Source organism: Hipposideros armiger, unplaced genomic scaffold, assembly GCF_001890085.2.
Source record: "Hipposideros armiger isolate ML-2016 unplaced genomic scaffold, ASM189008v1 scaffold_646, whole genome shotgun sequence".
NCBI lineage: Eukaryota > Metazoa > Chordata > Mammalia > Chiroptera > Hipposideridae > Hipposideros > Hipposideros armiger.
In genome coordinates, this window is record NW_017731996.1 from 70,446 (window position 1) to 86,732 (window position 16,287).

General features: G+C 33.9%; 1 protein-coding gene across 15 annotated transcripts in view; it reads left to right on the forward strand.

Annotated features, from left to right (window-relative positions):
* Positions 1–16,287, forward strand: part of OSBPL9 (oxysterol binding protein like 9) — a 108,974-nt gene that overhangs the window by 61,470 nt on the left and 31,217 nt on the right. For 9 of the 15 annotated variants that reach the window (XM_019625945.1, XM_019625948.1, XM_019625947.1 and 6 more), the window contains 4 exons: positions 7,462–7,557; positions 8,309–8,356; positions 9,439–9,468; positions 10,262–10,312. In XM_019625945.1, coding sequence (XP_019481490.1) covers positions 10,265–10,312 — 48 coding nt within the window. In that variant the 5' untranslated portion in view covers positions 7,462–7,557; positions 8,309–8,356; positions 9,439–9,468; positions 10,262–10,264. Of the gene's footprint in view, positions 1–2,413; positions 2,483–7,461; positions 7,558–8,308; positions 8,357–9,438; positions 9,469–10,261; positions 10,313–16,287 lie in introns of all 15 variants that reach the window. The other 6 variants (XM_019625949.1, XM_019625936.1, XM_019625938.1 and 3 more) reach the window with 2 other exon arrangements.

Sequence of the window (16,287 nt, forward strand, 5' to 3'; positions counted from 1 at the left end):
AGAGAGGGAGACCATATAATTTTCGTGGCCCAATTGGGGCATTTTTGAGAGTGAAGGAGGTTGCTAATAATTTTGCTGAGACAACAGGCATGAACAGGGACTTTTCCAGACAAACTAGGATATGTGGTCATCCAATTATAAACTTAGTTTTGTTTGTTTTATTTAGTTTTGACAATAACTTTTTATATGACTTTATTGAATATATTGCGAGAATCTTTTGGAAAGACAAGATTTCAATGATTAAAATAGAGGAAAATAGTAACTAACTTCAGACATTTTTTGTGCAGTTTGAGTAAGCAACTCACTTTATGGAATCAATATTAGTGTTTTGTTCCGTAAGTCAAAGGGTTACAGAGCAGTGTTAATATTAGATGGATAGATCATAAAGAGTAAGCAGCTGTGCTAAAAGTTTTGATTCAAGTTCATGAATTTTGGGACTGGTGTCTGTACCTGATTCCTGTTTGACAGAGCAGTTCTTTTTTTTTGTTCCAGCTGTATGAGCAATTCAGATTAGTTTTTTGGTATTTTTTTTAAAACAGAAAATTGATGTTATGCATATTAGTTATTATGACATAATGTATATTTTCTTTGTAAATTTAAAGATAAAGGTGATTCTGTGTTTCCAAGAACTAATATGTATTTTCAAAAACCAGAGTATTTTATGTGGAAAAAGATTTTCTTGTTATTGTTTGACTCTTTGTTAAGGTAATAATTCAGTACAGTGTACCTTTTGTAATTCAGACATAATACCCAATACTTTTCTGAACATCTCATACAGAATTTTTTTTCTGATTTGTTTTCCAAGACTGTTTTGTCTATTGCTCATACCTATTTAATTACTGTTATCTATTATCTTCTTCAAAGTTCAGTTTACTATTTATTTTCCTTTTTTAAAGGAATGTGAAATACAATTTATACTTATATCCTTTTCTTGATTATAGATCTCTATTAAAATTGCATGTGTTTTATGATACTATTTAGCTATTAATTCATTTTGTTTTTATCCGTCAAATATTCATTGAGTGCCTTCTATATGTTAGGCGCTAGTTTAGAGCCTGGGGATACAGTGGTGAATCCTGGTTATTTATGGGTCCAAATTATGAAGAGGAAGTAGAACACCTGCTATTGTGTTACTTTACACATACTCTTTCATTTCATCTTTCCCACAACTTTGAGTGGTTTTTTACCATATACATCCCTAGTGACAGAATGAAGGTGGAGAAAATAATTTGGTCAGATTGTACATGTGATTAGTTAGGAAGTTGAAGAGTCAGAATTTAATAATCATTCTAACCTTAAAGCTTATGCTAATTTTCACTATATCAAGCTCCTTCGGGCAATTTTTAGATTACATTTTAGTGCTCTTATGCCATGAGATTTTTTCAAATACGTATTGTGATTTAATAGAAAAGTGGAATGGATTTGAAAGCAAAGGATTGGGTTTAAATCCCATTTAAAACAAAATCCCAGCTAGATGATTTAGGTATGCACTTATTAAATTGGGTTAATATCTATTTACTATGTTGTGATAATGAAATGAGAAAACTTGTAAAGTATATAGCAAAGGACCTAATACTCTGAAAAAGATTTTAATACATATTATGCCTCCATGGTCCATGAAGTTAGAACTGTTCACTTAGAACTATGGAAAAAGACTACTTTTTAGGGCATTTTTGGGGATACCTATTAGTTGTTGATAAGAAAGCTATAGCTACCATGTTCATAAAAGAAAATCAATTAATTTAGAGCCTTAGATTATCAGGAAAATCAATTAATTTAGAGCCTTAGATTGATTTAAATGGAAAATATCTTCCTGAAGTTATAGTGGAGGAGTTTAATAATAGGCTGAATTTTATGGACATTTTGAATTGATAATCTTCACTCCAAATTAATTGATAGTTGGATATTCCTTTGGATTAAAAATATAGAGAAATTTTTATCGTTAGAACTTTCTTATACTTCTAAATCCTGTTCTTTCTTTAGCTGAAGTGGATAAACCAGAGGCAACAGGGATCATAAATGTTTCCAAATTTTCAATAATCCAAGGAAATTACAGATTAGTATGCCTCATATAAAAATCACAGTCTTATTAATATTTCTGGTTTCTTTAACACACTTTTTTCATCATTAAGCCAATTTTTAAATCATTTGGTAAGGAGACAATGGTGTCTTTTCTCAGAAAATTTAATTTGCTGACAAGTTTCAAAGGAATGGAAAAGTCATTAAATTTGGCATATATGTTCCTTTTGTTTGTTTGTTTGTTTGTTTTTAACTTGCCCCTTTGCTGCTCATGTACCTACTTTTCCTCTGTATAGTTACAGATTTTTCTCTTTTTATTCCTTTACTTAATTATTGATGTCAAACTCACAGCATGGTAACTTTCTATTCTCTCTTTTCCTTACCTTTATGGAAGATCAGTACCACACTTGCTTTTTTCCAGTCTTCTGGTATCTCTCCAGTTCTTGAATTTTCAAAAATAATTGTAAGTGATTCAATTGTAAGTATGCCCTATACTTCTTTCATTGGATGAAAGTGTATCTGTGTATCTGCGATGCATGTCATCTCAAATTGCTGAATGTGAACATAAACTTTCCAAATACTATCATGTTTTAATCAAAACAACATTTCTGCAAAGCTTCCATTATTTTAATTATAGGGTATGTGCTTTGCTAATTTTTAACAACCATCTACTTTTGAATTTTAAAATTCATACCATTTATTTTTCATTAAGAGGCTTGTTTTCTTTGGTGTTTTTCTTTTAAATTTTTAAGCTGTTACTTCCTTTTACAATTCTGCTATTGATAACTTATTCTGTTTTCTTGTTATTCTGAACTTTTCTATGGGACTTACACGGGATAATGTCTGTTTTTAATATATTTTCCTTTTCTCTTTTTGCAACATTTTTATTAAATACTATTTTGTCCTGTATAAGAGAAAGCACTGGATATAGCTAGGGTACTTGGTTCTTCTAATTTTTGCTATGAAATAAGATTTGATATGAAAATAATTACTCATTTGTGAATTTCTTTTTTATAATGTTGTTATTCAGCCATAGCCCTTCCTGTTGTACTGTTCTCAGTTCCTCAAATTACCCATAAGTTTCTTATTTCCTTGATCTGACCTCAGAAGACCTTAAACCACTTTTTACTACCTCCACTGTTCATTACTCTTCCTCTGTCAGCAGGAATTGATTACTTTAAAAGTTCTTACTCCTTGTCTCAAAAAATGCCTCCTGTACTGTTTTACTAAGGGAGTGTCTCCAAAGCAGCTGCAATTTATATCTACTTCAGACAGTTTTAAGGACATCCCTTGCAGTAGTCTTTTTAATGAGGGTGATGCATTCAGTTGTGTATATGCATAAAGTATAACTAGTGCTTAATGTCCGAACTCAAGTCATTAATGGGAATTCATTTATTTTTCCTGACATTTGTTAGCTTTGAAGTGCCTTCTGAGAAGTGTGATGCCTTTCAACATAAATATAAGAAAGATAGTAGGGAGTACTTATGGACAGTTTTGAGGCAGTTTGATCTTCTGGTCTAGATTATTATTTTTTAAATTACCCTTAAATTGGTCCAGGTGTGTCTGTTTCTCTACGTATATATTTTAAACTGGATACACAGATCATGACTGATAGAACAATCATGTGTTACTCTTCTTGAATATATTTGTACTTTAGCTCTCTTTATTAGCAAAGTACTCTTGAAGACTAGAGACTATTTTGGTTTTAGCATATTTGGCACCTAAATGATTTTTTTTCTTTACATAGATTTCTAATGTTATGGTTAGATTTGGGTTTGATTTCTATTGAGTTTCTTCTAATTTAACTTCTTTTACATCACAGCCATTTTGTCTTTCCATAATGGTTGTATTTCATTTAAACTTGAAAGGAATTGTAGCAGAAAGTATCAACTTAGAACTATGTCTCTTCAATATGATAAATTAGGGAGGGAGCAGCAGCCTCTTGGGGCCTGAGTTCCAGAAATGCAACATAACCACTTTCGTTACTACTGAAGGACAGAGACAACAGAGACGGAATGAAAGACATGAGGAAGAAAGTGAGGGAGTAGAAAAAGGGAATGAAAAGAGAACAGAAAGGCTTCCGGCAGTGGTCGTGGAGAAGACTCGGATCCTGGTATCAGTATTTGCCACATGCTGCAGTCAGTGCCATATGCATTCATTCAGTACTGAGCCCTGGGAGATAAGTTGAATGAATGGCACAGTTCCTGCCCTCATGGAGCTTACAATCCTTCCGAGAAGTCAGTTAATTACATATTTAATTATGATAAAATATGATAGGTGTTAGATGAGTACCAGAAAGTATATCTGCGTGACTCCCAACCTGCTTGTTCTCAAGAGCTGCTGTAAGATGTCGCTGTAAGAAGTATGAAGTCCCACTCTGTCTTAAAGGGTCTGGCCCTGTTCTGGTCCATTTCAAGGAAGGCAGGCCACTCTCAGTATGGTAAAAGACTGCATTCTATTTTTATGATCAGTTTTAAAACAAAACTCCATTAAAAGGGATATGAATAAATGTAATGCCTTCTATTATAAAGGTTGAATGGAAAGAGGAATAGTTATGACTTCAAGGGAATTTTTATGAAAAATTCTGTTAGGAGGTAATAAGTTTCTTGTCTTTCAATACCAAAGCAAAGATTAGGTGACTTTCAAAATAATAAAAGTAACTTCTTGGGAGTGCAAGGTTGGACTAGATAGCTTTGATTCAATGTACGTTAAGTCACAATACGTAGTGAAAACTTGTATTTCTTCTAGTGCATTATTCTAGATTTGAGAAACCAGTGTAATTACTAGCAATTGTTTGTCCATATCATTGATAAATTTGTACATGTTATTTTATTGTTTGCAGATGGGGCAACTATGTGTGTAGATTTAAGTACACCAAATATTTATGGATTACTGTGCAAGGGAGTTTATGCCAGTTTTGGGCTTCTAAGCTAATAACTGTTGTATTATACTAAACTTCCCATTATACGTTACATAAAGGAAAATGGATCTCTGATTTGGGTGTTGTGCTGTGTGGATTTTATTCTAAGGGTACAGGAATGCTATGGAAGATTATCTAGAGGCAGGTCTGAGAAAAGGGCCAAGGCGAGGTTCATATGATTATAGCAACATCAAAGGTTGTTTTTGAAGAATTAATTCAGGTGGGTTTCAGATCTCAGTAATTGAAATCTAATTTGTTTCATTTTATTCACTAGAGGATTTTTAATGGGATAGTGATTTGTTCAAAAGGGTATATTAATTAGATTTTTCAGTGCTAACTCTAAATGGATTCAGAAGAGGGAAAATTCTTAGAAATCACTTTTTCTGCCTCATTTAGATGCTTTACCTTTTATTCACTTTTGAATATACCATTGACTTTTAATATTTAGCAAGAATATTATGTATTTAGCTAATTTTAACTGGGTCTTGTAATTAAATTATTGATAACAATATTATATTGCTCTGTGAAACACAACAAAAACCAAGCCAAGCAGTCCTTTTCCAATATTTTTGGTACAGTAATATGGAAATAAATTATTTCCTTCTTTCTTAGTGAAGTACCGTAGAGTATCTCTGAAATATGTATTTATCCTTCCTTTTTCACTTCTTTTATCATCGTACTTTACATAGTAAATGTTTCTAATAGGAATTTTTTGAGTTATCTTTAAAAATGAAGATATTTAACTACAATTTTATAAGCATCTGGCTTTTACGTACATTGTTTATTATGATTTTTCTTTCTTAAACTTTGTTTTCATATATGACATCTCATTGGAAGGGGTTTTTCAATACTCATTTCAACCGGTTTCTTTACATGTATGTAAAAAAATGTATGCAGTTTTATTGCTTTTGAATTTGAAAAAGAAAATGCATTACAAGATAAGTTGATTTTCCCATGGTCTTAATGGGACTTAGGTTTTTACTTGTTTTGATTCAGAATTTAAATTTTAATTTAGGAAGAGCAACAATAGTAATAGTAGTAATTCATATTGTTAGTAACTGTGGGTCCTTAGTAGAGGTAGTAGCTGCCACATTAATATTAGTAGGAGAGGACGCCTGTATTTGGCAGGTGAGAAAATAGCAGCTTAGATGCAATATCTTGTTAGTGGCTGAGCTGCAATTAGAAATCAGGTTTGCCAACCATTGTTGTTTCTATAATACTATTGAGTTGTTGGGAAAGTCAGGACGCATTTTCTCTATGTTTTCAGTTGCAAAAATGCTTCATGACTTTTCCAACAACCCAATATAACTGTTCAATCTGGTGTTTGAGATAATGGCTGTGAAAGTGCTCTTAATAATAAAGTGTTATACAAAGATGAGGAATTATTATAATAAAAAGTGAACTCAGACCTCAAATTCCCTCCAACTGGGGAATGTGAGAATGATTAGCATGTTTTGACCAGAGGCAGGAAAGATATGAGAAGTGAAAGGCAAGTATGATATGTTGAACTACTGTATTTCACCCATTTAGTACAGAGTTTTATGGTAAGGCTGGGGTGTGACATCACTGGTTCTTGACCCTTGTTTCCCTGGTTAACTGCATGACACCTGGGCATGCAAATATGGCAAACTGGTAGTCCTGTTCAGCCTCCAACTATTTTGTCTGTTACACCCAAACAAAATCCTGTTACACCCAGGATTGATGTGTTTTTCAGTCAGATGATTAAGAACTCATAAGGTTTTTTTGAGAAGAGTTAAAACATAGAAACCCCATGCTCTTGGAGCTTAAAATGTTTAGTGTACAAAAAGTAGGGCATGCAAATGCAAGGCTGTTAAACTGAGAAATAAGTGGGCCCTCTAAATAAATAAACATTTACACCATGTCCAGAGTGTAGTGTTCACGCCAAGGGTGAAAGTGAGCAGGGAACTTGATTAAGACAGAAATGTTGTCACTTTCACTTAGACAGGACTGGCCCGCATCTTAGAATGGGTGAGACTTTTTGAGGTTATTATTATTTTTTTATTTTTTAATGGAGGAGGAGGAAAACATCAGTGCTAATGGGGGTGGGTTAGGGAATGGGAGAACTAAATAGTGAGAATATGAATTTACGATTAAGGGACAGGACGAATGGACTAAACCAAAGAGGGGGAAATAGGAGGTAATACAGGTTGTTTTGTATATGTTCCTTTAGCTAAATTACTGTTGCTCTGGAGGTGACTGGGAGCCATTATTGCGGTTTGGGGAGAAAAGAAAGTGATTCTGCAGGGTAAATCCTAATTTGAGCACCAGCATGAATTGAAGGGAATAGTGCTAGAAGTTCATGCGGGAGCTTGATGTATCATTATTCTTGGATAATTTAGATAATTTACATAGGCCTATTATTTATGTAAAAGTACCATTTTAATTTTTTTAATTGAAATGTCATGTATGAAGTATCTTTTGTACTATTAAACATTATCTTTTGTACTATTAAACATTGCTTGGATACTGTTAAATTTATTGCAAATTTTATTTTTCTCTAGGGTTTGGATTCAGGATTTGTTCCTAGTGTCCAAGACTTTGATAAGAAACTTACAGAAGCTGATGCTTACCTACAAATCTTGATAGAACAATTAAAGGTATGGCAATAGTTTATACCTTGAATTGATAATAAAGTAGCAAATGTTACTGAGCTTAATTTTGAGTAAAAACTGTTATTTAATACCTTATGTGGTTCTAAAGCAGTTTTTAAAGGTGACTTATTAAAAGATATGGGTGGCTTATTCAAATATCTTTATCTCTAATTATATTGGTAAGTAGTATATGTATATAATGTACTTTTTTAATTATTAAAAAAAGTAAATAGAATTAGAAAAAATAAGATTAGATTCACATTCTGTTTAAAAACATTTTGAAACTGGTAAATTTTAAGTGGCTCTGTTTCTAAGGCCTTGCATTTTCCATTTTTGGAGAGGGAGGGATTGGGAGAGGTGATTCTCTGCATACTTGATCATTACTGAAATCAATTGTCTCGTTCAATTCCTACTTTAAAGTTACTTAAAACCAAAGGTCCTGGGGAGAAAGAGGCGTGTTGATAAACTTGGGTCACAAAGTAGAAAAAACCTTTGGTTTAAATTGATATTTTAAGTTCTTAAAAGTCATCTATTTTCTTTTGCTTTGATTCAGTAATTAATCCTGACTGCTTAAAATAATTCAATAGAATTTGACTTGAGACAATGCCTTGAAAAAATATATGTTATCTTGAAAATACATATAAATCATCCCTGGAAGAAATGTGTTTAAGAACTAAAGTTTGCTTTTCTATATTTAGTAAATATCAAAATGTAGTAAAGTGCCTTGATTCTATAATCATATTTTTTAATCCTGTAGCTTTTTGATGACAAACTTCAAAACTGCAAAGATGATGAACAGAGAAAGGTAACTTCTATAATCATGATTTTGACTTTAAAAATTTTAAATCCAAGAGCCTTATGGAGAAATAACAGAAGGACCTCAGTGCTTTTATCTACTATATACTACTATTGACTTATTATGATAGTACTGCCATATAGACTTCAAGGGGAGTACTCTGGTGAATTTCTGTTATGGCTTCATAATTAAACGAAAGGGTAATGTACAAAATTTTAATATACCCTTTTTTGTGAGTACCTTCCTAGGAGTAAGTCCTTTCCTCTTCTGGTATATGTTGAAGGTAGGAAGCTATTATATATACATGTAATCACTTCAGAGATTAATAAACCAATTGGCAAAATTTTTCAGAATAAACAAACCCAGATAAGGAAACAAAACAAGTATCACTTTAATTATAGTTCTGCTACTGTTCCTCCACCCCCCCCTTTGGATTTCTGACAGTTGCTTTGTATTTGAATATTGTTTTCTTGTTTTCAATTTACATTTTTTCTCTCCCTGACTAAATTTCCTGATGTATCTAGCTAGCTAGCTAGCTGCTAGCTAGCTTGCTTGCTTGCTTCCTTCCTTCCTTTCTTCCTTCCTTCCTTCCTTTCCTTCCTTTCCTTCTCTTGACCATAGTCTTGCATTTGGCTCTTTTACTCTTGCTAATAGTAGTAAATCATATTTAGCTAACTTTCCATTCTTAGTTTTAGAATTTTGTCCCATGCCATTTTTAAACAACTTAGCATAGTTAAGGCGATTCTAAAATAAGCATTTTAAAATCACTTAGTGAATCTATAGAAATGACAAAACTTGTTTTCAGGTAAGGAATAAGAATGTTTTATATTATTCTTATAAATCATTAATTGAATCACATGAATTTTATTTGAGGATGGAACTCATAAAATGTCTGAATTTTTAATTTAAATATTTGACTTAAATAAAAACAAAGTATAAGAAAAAGTGTACTACTCCCTTCCCAAGCTGCCTGCACTCAGAGTAATGAGTACTTCTTGGTGTACTTACTTCTTAAATGACTAACCAGTAAAACACAATGATATCTCTTTGTGCTTCTGATTATTTTTATTTAAACTTACTATACTTCACAGAAAATTGAAACCCTCAAAGAGACAACAAATGTAAGTTATATGTTTGATAAACGCTGGCTTTGCATTAGAAAGTGCTTTAAAATATATTTTAAGCTGCTGCTATTAATAAGAGCAATTTAGATTTTAATTTTTAGGAATTTTTACAACGCTGTTTAAGAATTGTATTATTTTCTAAAGAAATTTAAATGAATAGAATAATCCGTCTAATGGAAATTGACTTTGTGTGCCATTTTATCTGTTTCTGGTCTTGTCTATTTGAGATCCTTGGATAAAAGATGTTATCGTGCACAGTTATATTTCTTAAAATTAAAATATATTGTGATTCAAGCTTTCTGATGTACTGGCCTTCTGACATTATATAATGGGCTACTAATGAGATTTGTATTTGATAAAAGCATTTAAAATCAGTTAAAATAGTATTCCTGATTCACCAATATTTTGATACAATCTTTTACTCTCCGTAATTCCATAAAGGTTTTGAATGGGTGTTTTAGGAATTTACAGTGGATTGCCTGCTGTTGATCTAAGAATTTGGAAGTTAATCAGACTTATATTTCTTTCTGTTAGAAGTGTTGAAAACTATTTACATGCTATTCAGTATTAATTAACAAGTTTTTGGTGTTCCTTAACAATTAATAGAATTGCTAATGATAAGTTTATTTGGCACTATCAGCATATTAAAACCCGCTGGATATCCAGAGAGGGTGTTTCTTGTATAGTATAGACCTAAACCCTGTACATTTGAACTCAGGTTTTAAGCTTTAACATTGTATGACCATTTTATTTGGAGGAATATCCTAAAACCAGTGTTTTGTTTTTATAGAGCATGGTAGAATCAATTAAGCACTGCATTGTGTTGCTGCAAATTGCTAAAGTAAGTAAATTTTACTTTAGATTACTTTCTTTTAATGGGATTTAAAAATTATAATGGCATTTTTCTTTAATAACCAAAAAACTCGGTTCCGAAATGTATTCTTTTCTACAGTAAATTGTATTGTGGGGTTCCTGGTACTAGTAAACAACTGTTGTATTTGGATGTTACCTTATCAGCATGTGCCTGTTTTTGATAAGGTAATTTCTGATGGTGGCTGGGAATGAAGAGAGCTTGTTTGAATGACTCACCCCTTCCTTCCGTTTTATCCATTACAACTGCTTGGAATAGGGACATACATTGCAAAACCTTTCACAGAAATGTTTTTCTTAGCAAGAAAAGGAATTAAATTTCAGTAGAGTTCTTTGTAAAATGAAGAGTATAACTGAGATACATTTTTAAAAATTGTGTTGCAAATTTTTTTCTGGTACTGAACTATTGTACATTACATTAATGAACCACTACTTTAATTGCTGTTGCTTATTTATGAAATATATTTTGAATTACTGTCCGTAATATCATTGTATTGTCCATAATACCACTGTATCCTCATTGCCTAGAACAGTCGCCCCCACATGGTAGGGGCCTGATAAATAATTGTGAATTTTGAATGAATTTTTCTGATACATAATTTTTAATGGTTGCATGGTTTACTAGTTCCACTATATGTGTGATTTTTTATTTAGCCACCTCTGTGTTGTGCTGTGATGGTCTACCTTATAAATTAATCTTTGGGTAAATCTGATCAGTTAATCTGTGATTAAGATACAGGGGTTTTTAAATAATAATGAGAGGAAGCATTACATTATCTTTTAAGAGCATGGACTCAGTCGGGAGCCAGGCTGTCTGGGTTTGAATCCTTGCCCCACCACTTGAGCAAGTTCATTTATCCTCTCTGTGCTTTGGTTTCCTCCAGTATAAAATGTGGCTAATAACAGTACCTGTACTTCTCCTACTTATGGTGTGAAACTTAAATGAATTAGTATTTATAATGCTCTTAGTACCGGGCATATAACAAGTCCTAAATAAGTGTTGGTTAAATTTTTAAAAAATTTTAGGAGAGCATATAATTTAAAGTGACATTATCACATGTTGGTAAAAATGGGAGAGCTTCCATCTAATACTGATGGGAATATAAATTGTTATAACCACTTTGGAGGACTGTTCTTCACTGGAAGGCTAATAAAATATTGGCATGAGCTGCTTGGAGAAAAATATTGCCATCTAAGACCCCAAAGAAGCATAAGAAGATAGCTAATTTGACATCTTGATTGTTCTGGGTCTAATTTAGCATTAGTGGCTTAGAGGCTGCACACTGTAGGGAGAATTTTAAGCTCGTTCCAGTTTTGATTCTTCCGTTTGAATTATCACTCCCAAAAGCTTCCTCCTGCCTAAATGATTAGTGGATTGGTTCCCAGATTTTGCTGCACATTGCAGTCACCTGGGGATCTTGAAGAATTCTGATACCCGGCTCCTGCTCTCAGACATGCTATTGTAATTGGTATTGGGTGTCACCTGGGTGTTGGGAGTTTTAAACCACCTGTTTAGTGGACTGTTCAGGTAGTCTGCATTAGCTCAGAAGACTTCATTCTTCCTTTGTACCATATATAGAGAAAGCTAGTGTTCCACTCATGGGGAAGGAACTGCAGAGGAAGTGAGGGATGGGAGAGAGAGCAGAGCAGAGATAATCTGAGAGAGTCCTACCGCTGGTGACTTGACCAGGTCTTCATCAAGATTAGGTGACATGACCATATGCCACAACTCATATAAGCAAGTGAAATTAACTTTATTAATGTATTTTATTTAACCCTGTATATCCAAAATATTATCATTTCAACATATAATCAATGCAAAAATTCATTAATGAGATACTTCATTTTCTTTCTCTCGCTCTTGCCTTTTTCTTTTTTTCCACCAGGTCTTCAGTATCCTGGGTGTGTTTAACACTTCGAACTAGCCACACTTTAAGTACTCAATAGCCACATGTGACTAGTGGCTCCCAAATTGGACAGCACAGGTCTAGGTTATCCTTTTAGAACTGAGTTACCTGACCACAGATACGTTTGTTTGTTTGTTTTAAAGATTTTTATTGGGGAATTGGGGAAGGGGAACAGACAAGTTGCTGTCCTTTTGTTCTTCAGTCTAGTTGTGGAGGATGTTGCTTCACTGGCCCAAGTTGGCACCATCATTGCGCTTTTCCCAGGCGATGCAGATCAGTAGCCAGCTTCTGAACGGCCGCTCACGCTGGCTGCTGGCTACACACGGTAGCCCATGGCAACCCACTGCCACAGGGGCTGCAGCCTACCATCGCAGGCGACTCACAGCAGCCCAGCTCCAGGTTGAGCTGTTGTTCAGCATCTTAGCTGTGGAGGGCAGTGTCACTGGCCCTCATATGTGGGATCTGAACTGGGGCCCTCTGGCATCCCAAGCCAGCTCTTAACCAATGCGCCACTCGGCCGGCCCAGATACTTTTAAAGTAGATTGCATATTTAAGGTGTCCTTGGATCCCCAGTTCTCTCCCCAGAACATTTTTCTGCATAGATTTTTTTGTTTTCATCTGTATGCATTAGTTTTTTGTCAGATTTTTTTAAAAACAGGCTTATTGATATATAATTTATATACCATAAAGTTCATTAATTTAAAAACGGACACTTTAATGATTTTTAGTGTATTTACAAAGTTGTACAACCATCACCATAATCTAATTTTAGCACATTTTTATCATCCCCAAAAGAAATACCAACCTATTAAACAGTCATTTTCTATGCATCTTTCTCTCACTACCCTTGCCCCCATGCCTCATCCAGTACCTGGCACCACTAACCTACTTTCTGTCTCTAGATTTGCCTATTCTGGACATTTCATATAATTAGAATCATACAATATGTGGTCTTTTATACCTGACTTCTTTCACTTAGCATAATATTTTCAAGGTTCATCCATGTATCACGACTTAATTCCTTTTTATTGATGAATAATATTCCATTGAATGGATATACTACATTTTGTTTATCCAGTCATCAGTTGATGAATATTTCGGTTGTTTTCACTTTTTGGCTATTATGAATACTGCTGCTATGAACATTTGCCTGTAATGTTTTAATATGCACGTATATTTTCATTTCTCTTAAGTATATACCTAAGATTGGTGTTATGGGTCATATGGTAATATGTTTAACTTTTTAAGAAACTGCTGAACTTTTTCCCAAAGCAGCCATACCATTTTACATTCCCACTTGCAATGTATAAGGGTTCCATTTTCTACACATTCTCACCAACATTTGTGATTATCTTTTTAATTATAGCCATTATGGTGGTATCTCATTGTGGTTTTCATTTGCATTTCCCTGAGAAATAATAGTGTTGAGCACCTTTTCATGTGCTTATTAGTATTTATGTATCTTCTTTGGAGAAATATCTATTCACAGTCTTTGCCCATTTTTTAGTTGAGTTTTTTATCTTACTGAGTTGTAAGAATGATTTTTCCATATTCTGGATACAAGTCCTTATCAGATAGTATGATTTACAAGTTTTCTTCAAGTCTTTGGGTTGTCTTTTTGCTTTCTTGATGCAACTGTAGTTAGAAGCATGTAAGTTTTTCATTTTGATGAAGTCTAATTTATCAGTTTTGTATTGCTTGCACCTTCAGTGGCTTATTTGAGAAATTATTGCCTAATCCAAGATCACAAGAATTTGTTCCTGTGTTTTCTTCTAAGAGTTTTATAGTTTTATTATTAGCTCTTACATAGAAGCCTAGAGTCCACTTTGAGTTAATCTTTGTGGTGTGAGGTAGGGGTCCAAATTCATTTTTTTTTTTGCATGTGTTAATCTAGCTGTCCCAGTCACATTTGTTGAGTTTCATCAAACATGAATTAGAAATTTTCTTTTATCACCTTTTCTTTTGTCTACTTTTTTGTTTCATACAATTAGTAAGTGCATAGGTATATAATTAAGAGAGTTTTTACTAGACTGCATTGCCTCAAAGATAGGGATGTATTTCATGTATTTTGTTGGTAGGCATGGTTTTAAAAATACTAGAGTCTGTAATGCTGGTCAAAAGTCTTCCCACATGATGTGGTGGTGATGTTTCTGTTCACTGTCATATTTCCAGATCTCTCATGTTGGTATGTTCAGAGAAGAGAACAGCCTTGTATTAAGGACTGAGGGACTTACAGCGAGATAAATATGTGGTATAATTTAAGTCAGAAGTAGCATTAGACCCTTTCTTTGTTTCATTAACCTAATTCACACTGAATTCAATTTGATCTCTGGTTCAGTAACACTTGAGATTTACCTTTAGCATTAGCTTTAGCTTTAGCTTACCCCCATGAAAGGCAACTTGTGATTTGCTTACAGAACAACAACAACAAAAAGAAAGGCGGAAGAAGTGGGGCGTGGGGGGAATGCGTGTCAGCCCTTTTAAGCAATAGGACAAAATCCCAAAGTTCACGATGGGAATGGATTGACATTAGGCAGTTAATAGTCTATTTTATAGATTTGACTCTGCCTTAAAAGACAAACTACAATAGTAACAAAAATTAATAAACCCTAATTTAAAATACCCTGTAAATAACATTCATTATTAATCAAGAACATTTGGGAAAATTTGTAATTTAAGTTTATTTTAAGTTATATTAGAATTAGAAGTGGTGGTTTTCTTAGATAATGTAATATACTATATCAGTAATCTATTGCTGCATAATAGATCACTCCAAAACTGACTGCCTTAAAATAGCAACAGTAAATTATCTTGCTTACAAATCTGCGGTCTGGGTAGGCTTCCTGACTTGTTTCTGCTTCATGCAGTGTCGCCTGCGGTGGCTCGATTGGGTGGCCAGAGGATCCGCTTTCAGGATGGCTTGCTCACATACTTGGGAAGTTGGCTGGGGACATAGGTTCTTCTCCAGATAGCCCTTTTCACCACTACTTGGGCTTTCTCAGTGTGGTGGCTGGGTTCCAAGAAAATCAGGTAGAAGGTTGTGGCGTTTCCATGACCTAGTCTCAGAAGTCACATATAGTCACTTCTGTTACACTTACTGGTAGACAGTTGCAAAGGCCTGCCTAATTTCAAGGGTAGGGGATGGGAACTCCATCTACCTCTTGTTAGGGCCATTTTTGGAAAACTGAATCTACCTACATGTATGTCATATTTCTAAGAAGTCCTTTGGAAAAATTCGTTTTTAATCTTTAGACATTAATAGGGGAAAGCTAAAAATAAAATATCACCTGAGCAAGAAGCTTTCATTTTAATTTTTCTTTCTGTTTATCAATAATTTATTTTCAACTGATTCTATTAAGAATTTCTGAAACTTTGGATATTCTAAATATATAGTTAATTGTGCAAATGAAGGGGGGAAATCTTAACATGAATTATGTGGATACTAAAATGCAGTTATTGTCAGGGATATGCAGGGATCACAGGACGCAGTGTCTAGTTGTACCCATATCTAGGATTTACTATAGCAAAAGGATCCAAAGCAAAATCAGCCCAGGGGGAAGCCACATGGGGCAAAATCCAGGGGATACCAGGTACAAGCTTCCAAGAGTCTTCTCCAGTGGAGTCATGCAGGACTGCTTAATTCCTCCAGCAACAATGATGACAACATGTTTACTGGGGAAACTCATTAGAGACTCAGTACCCATGGTTTTCATTGGAGGCTTGTCATGTAAGCACTCTATTTAACATTACTAAGATTCCAGACTTTCAGAAGGAAAGCAGGTCTTCATCATAAACCTTATTGTTGGCTTCAACAGCTTATGCACAGTGAGTTACCCTTACCTGTCAGAGTGGTAGAAACGCTCCTAAAATCCAATTTCCTAGACACTAGCCAAAGGCCAACTTTGCAGGCAGACTTTTCTAAGGTAATTATTTCAGGCCTGCTGTGTTAATTCCTTTCTGTATTTAAAAAAAAAAAATCATTCCCAAATTTTCAAATTGCTCTTGGTTGAACCATCAATATGTAAATTTCTGAGTAAGC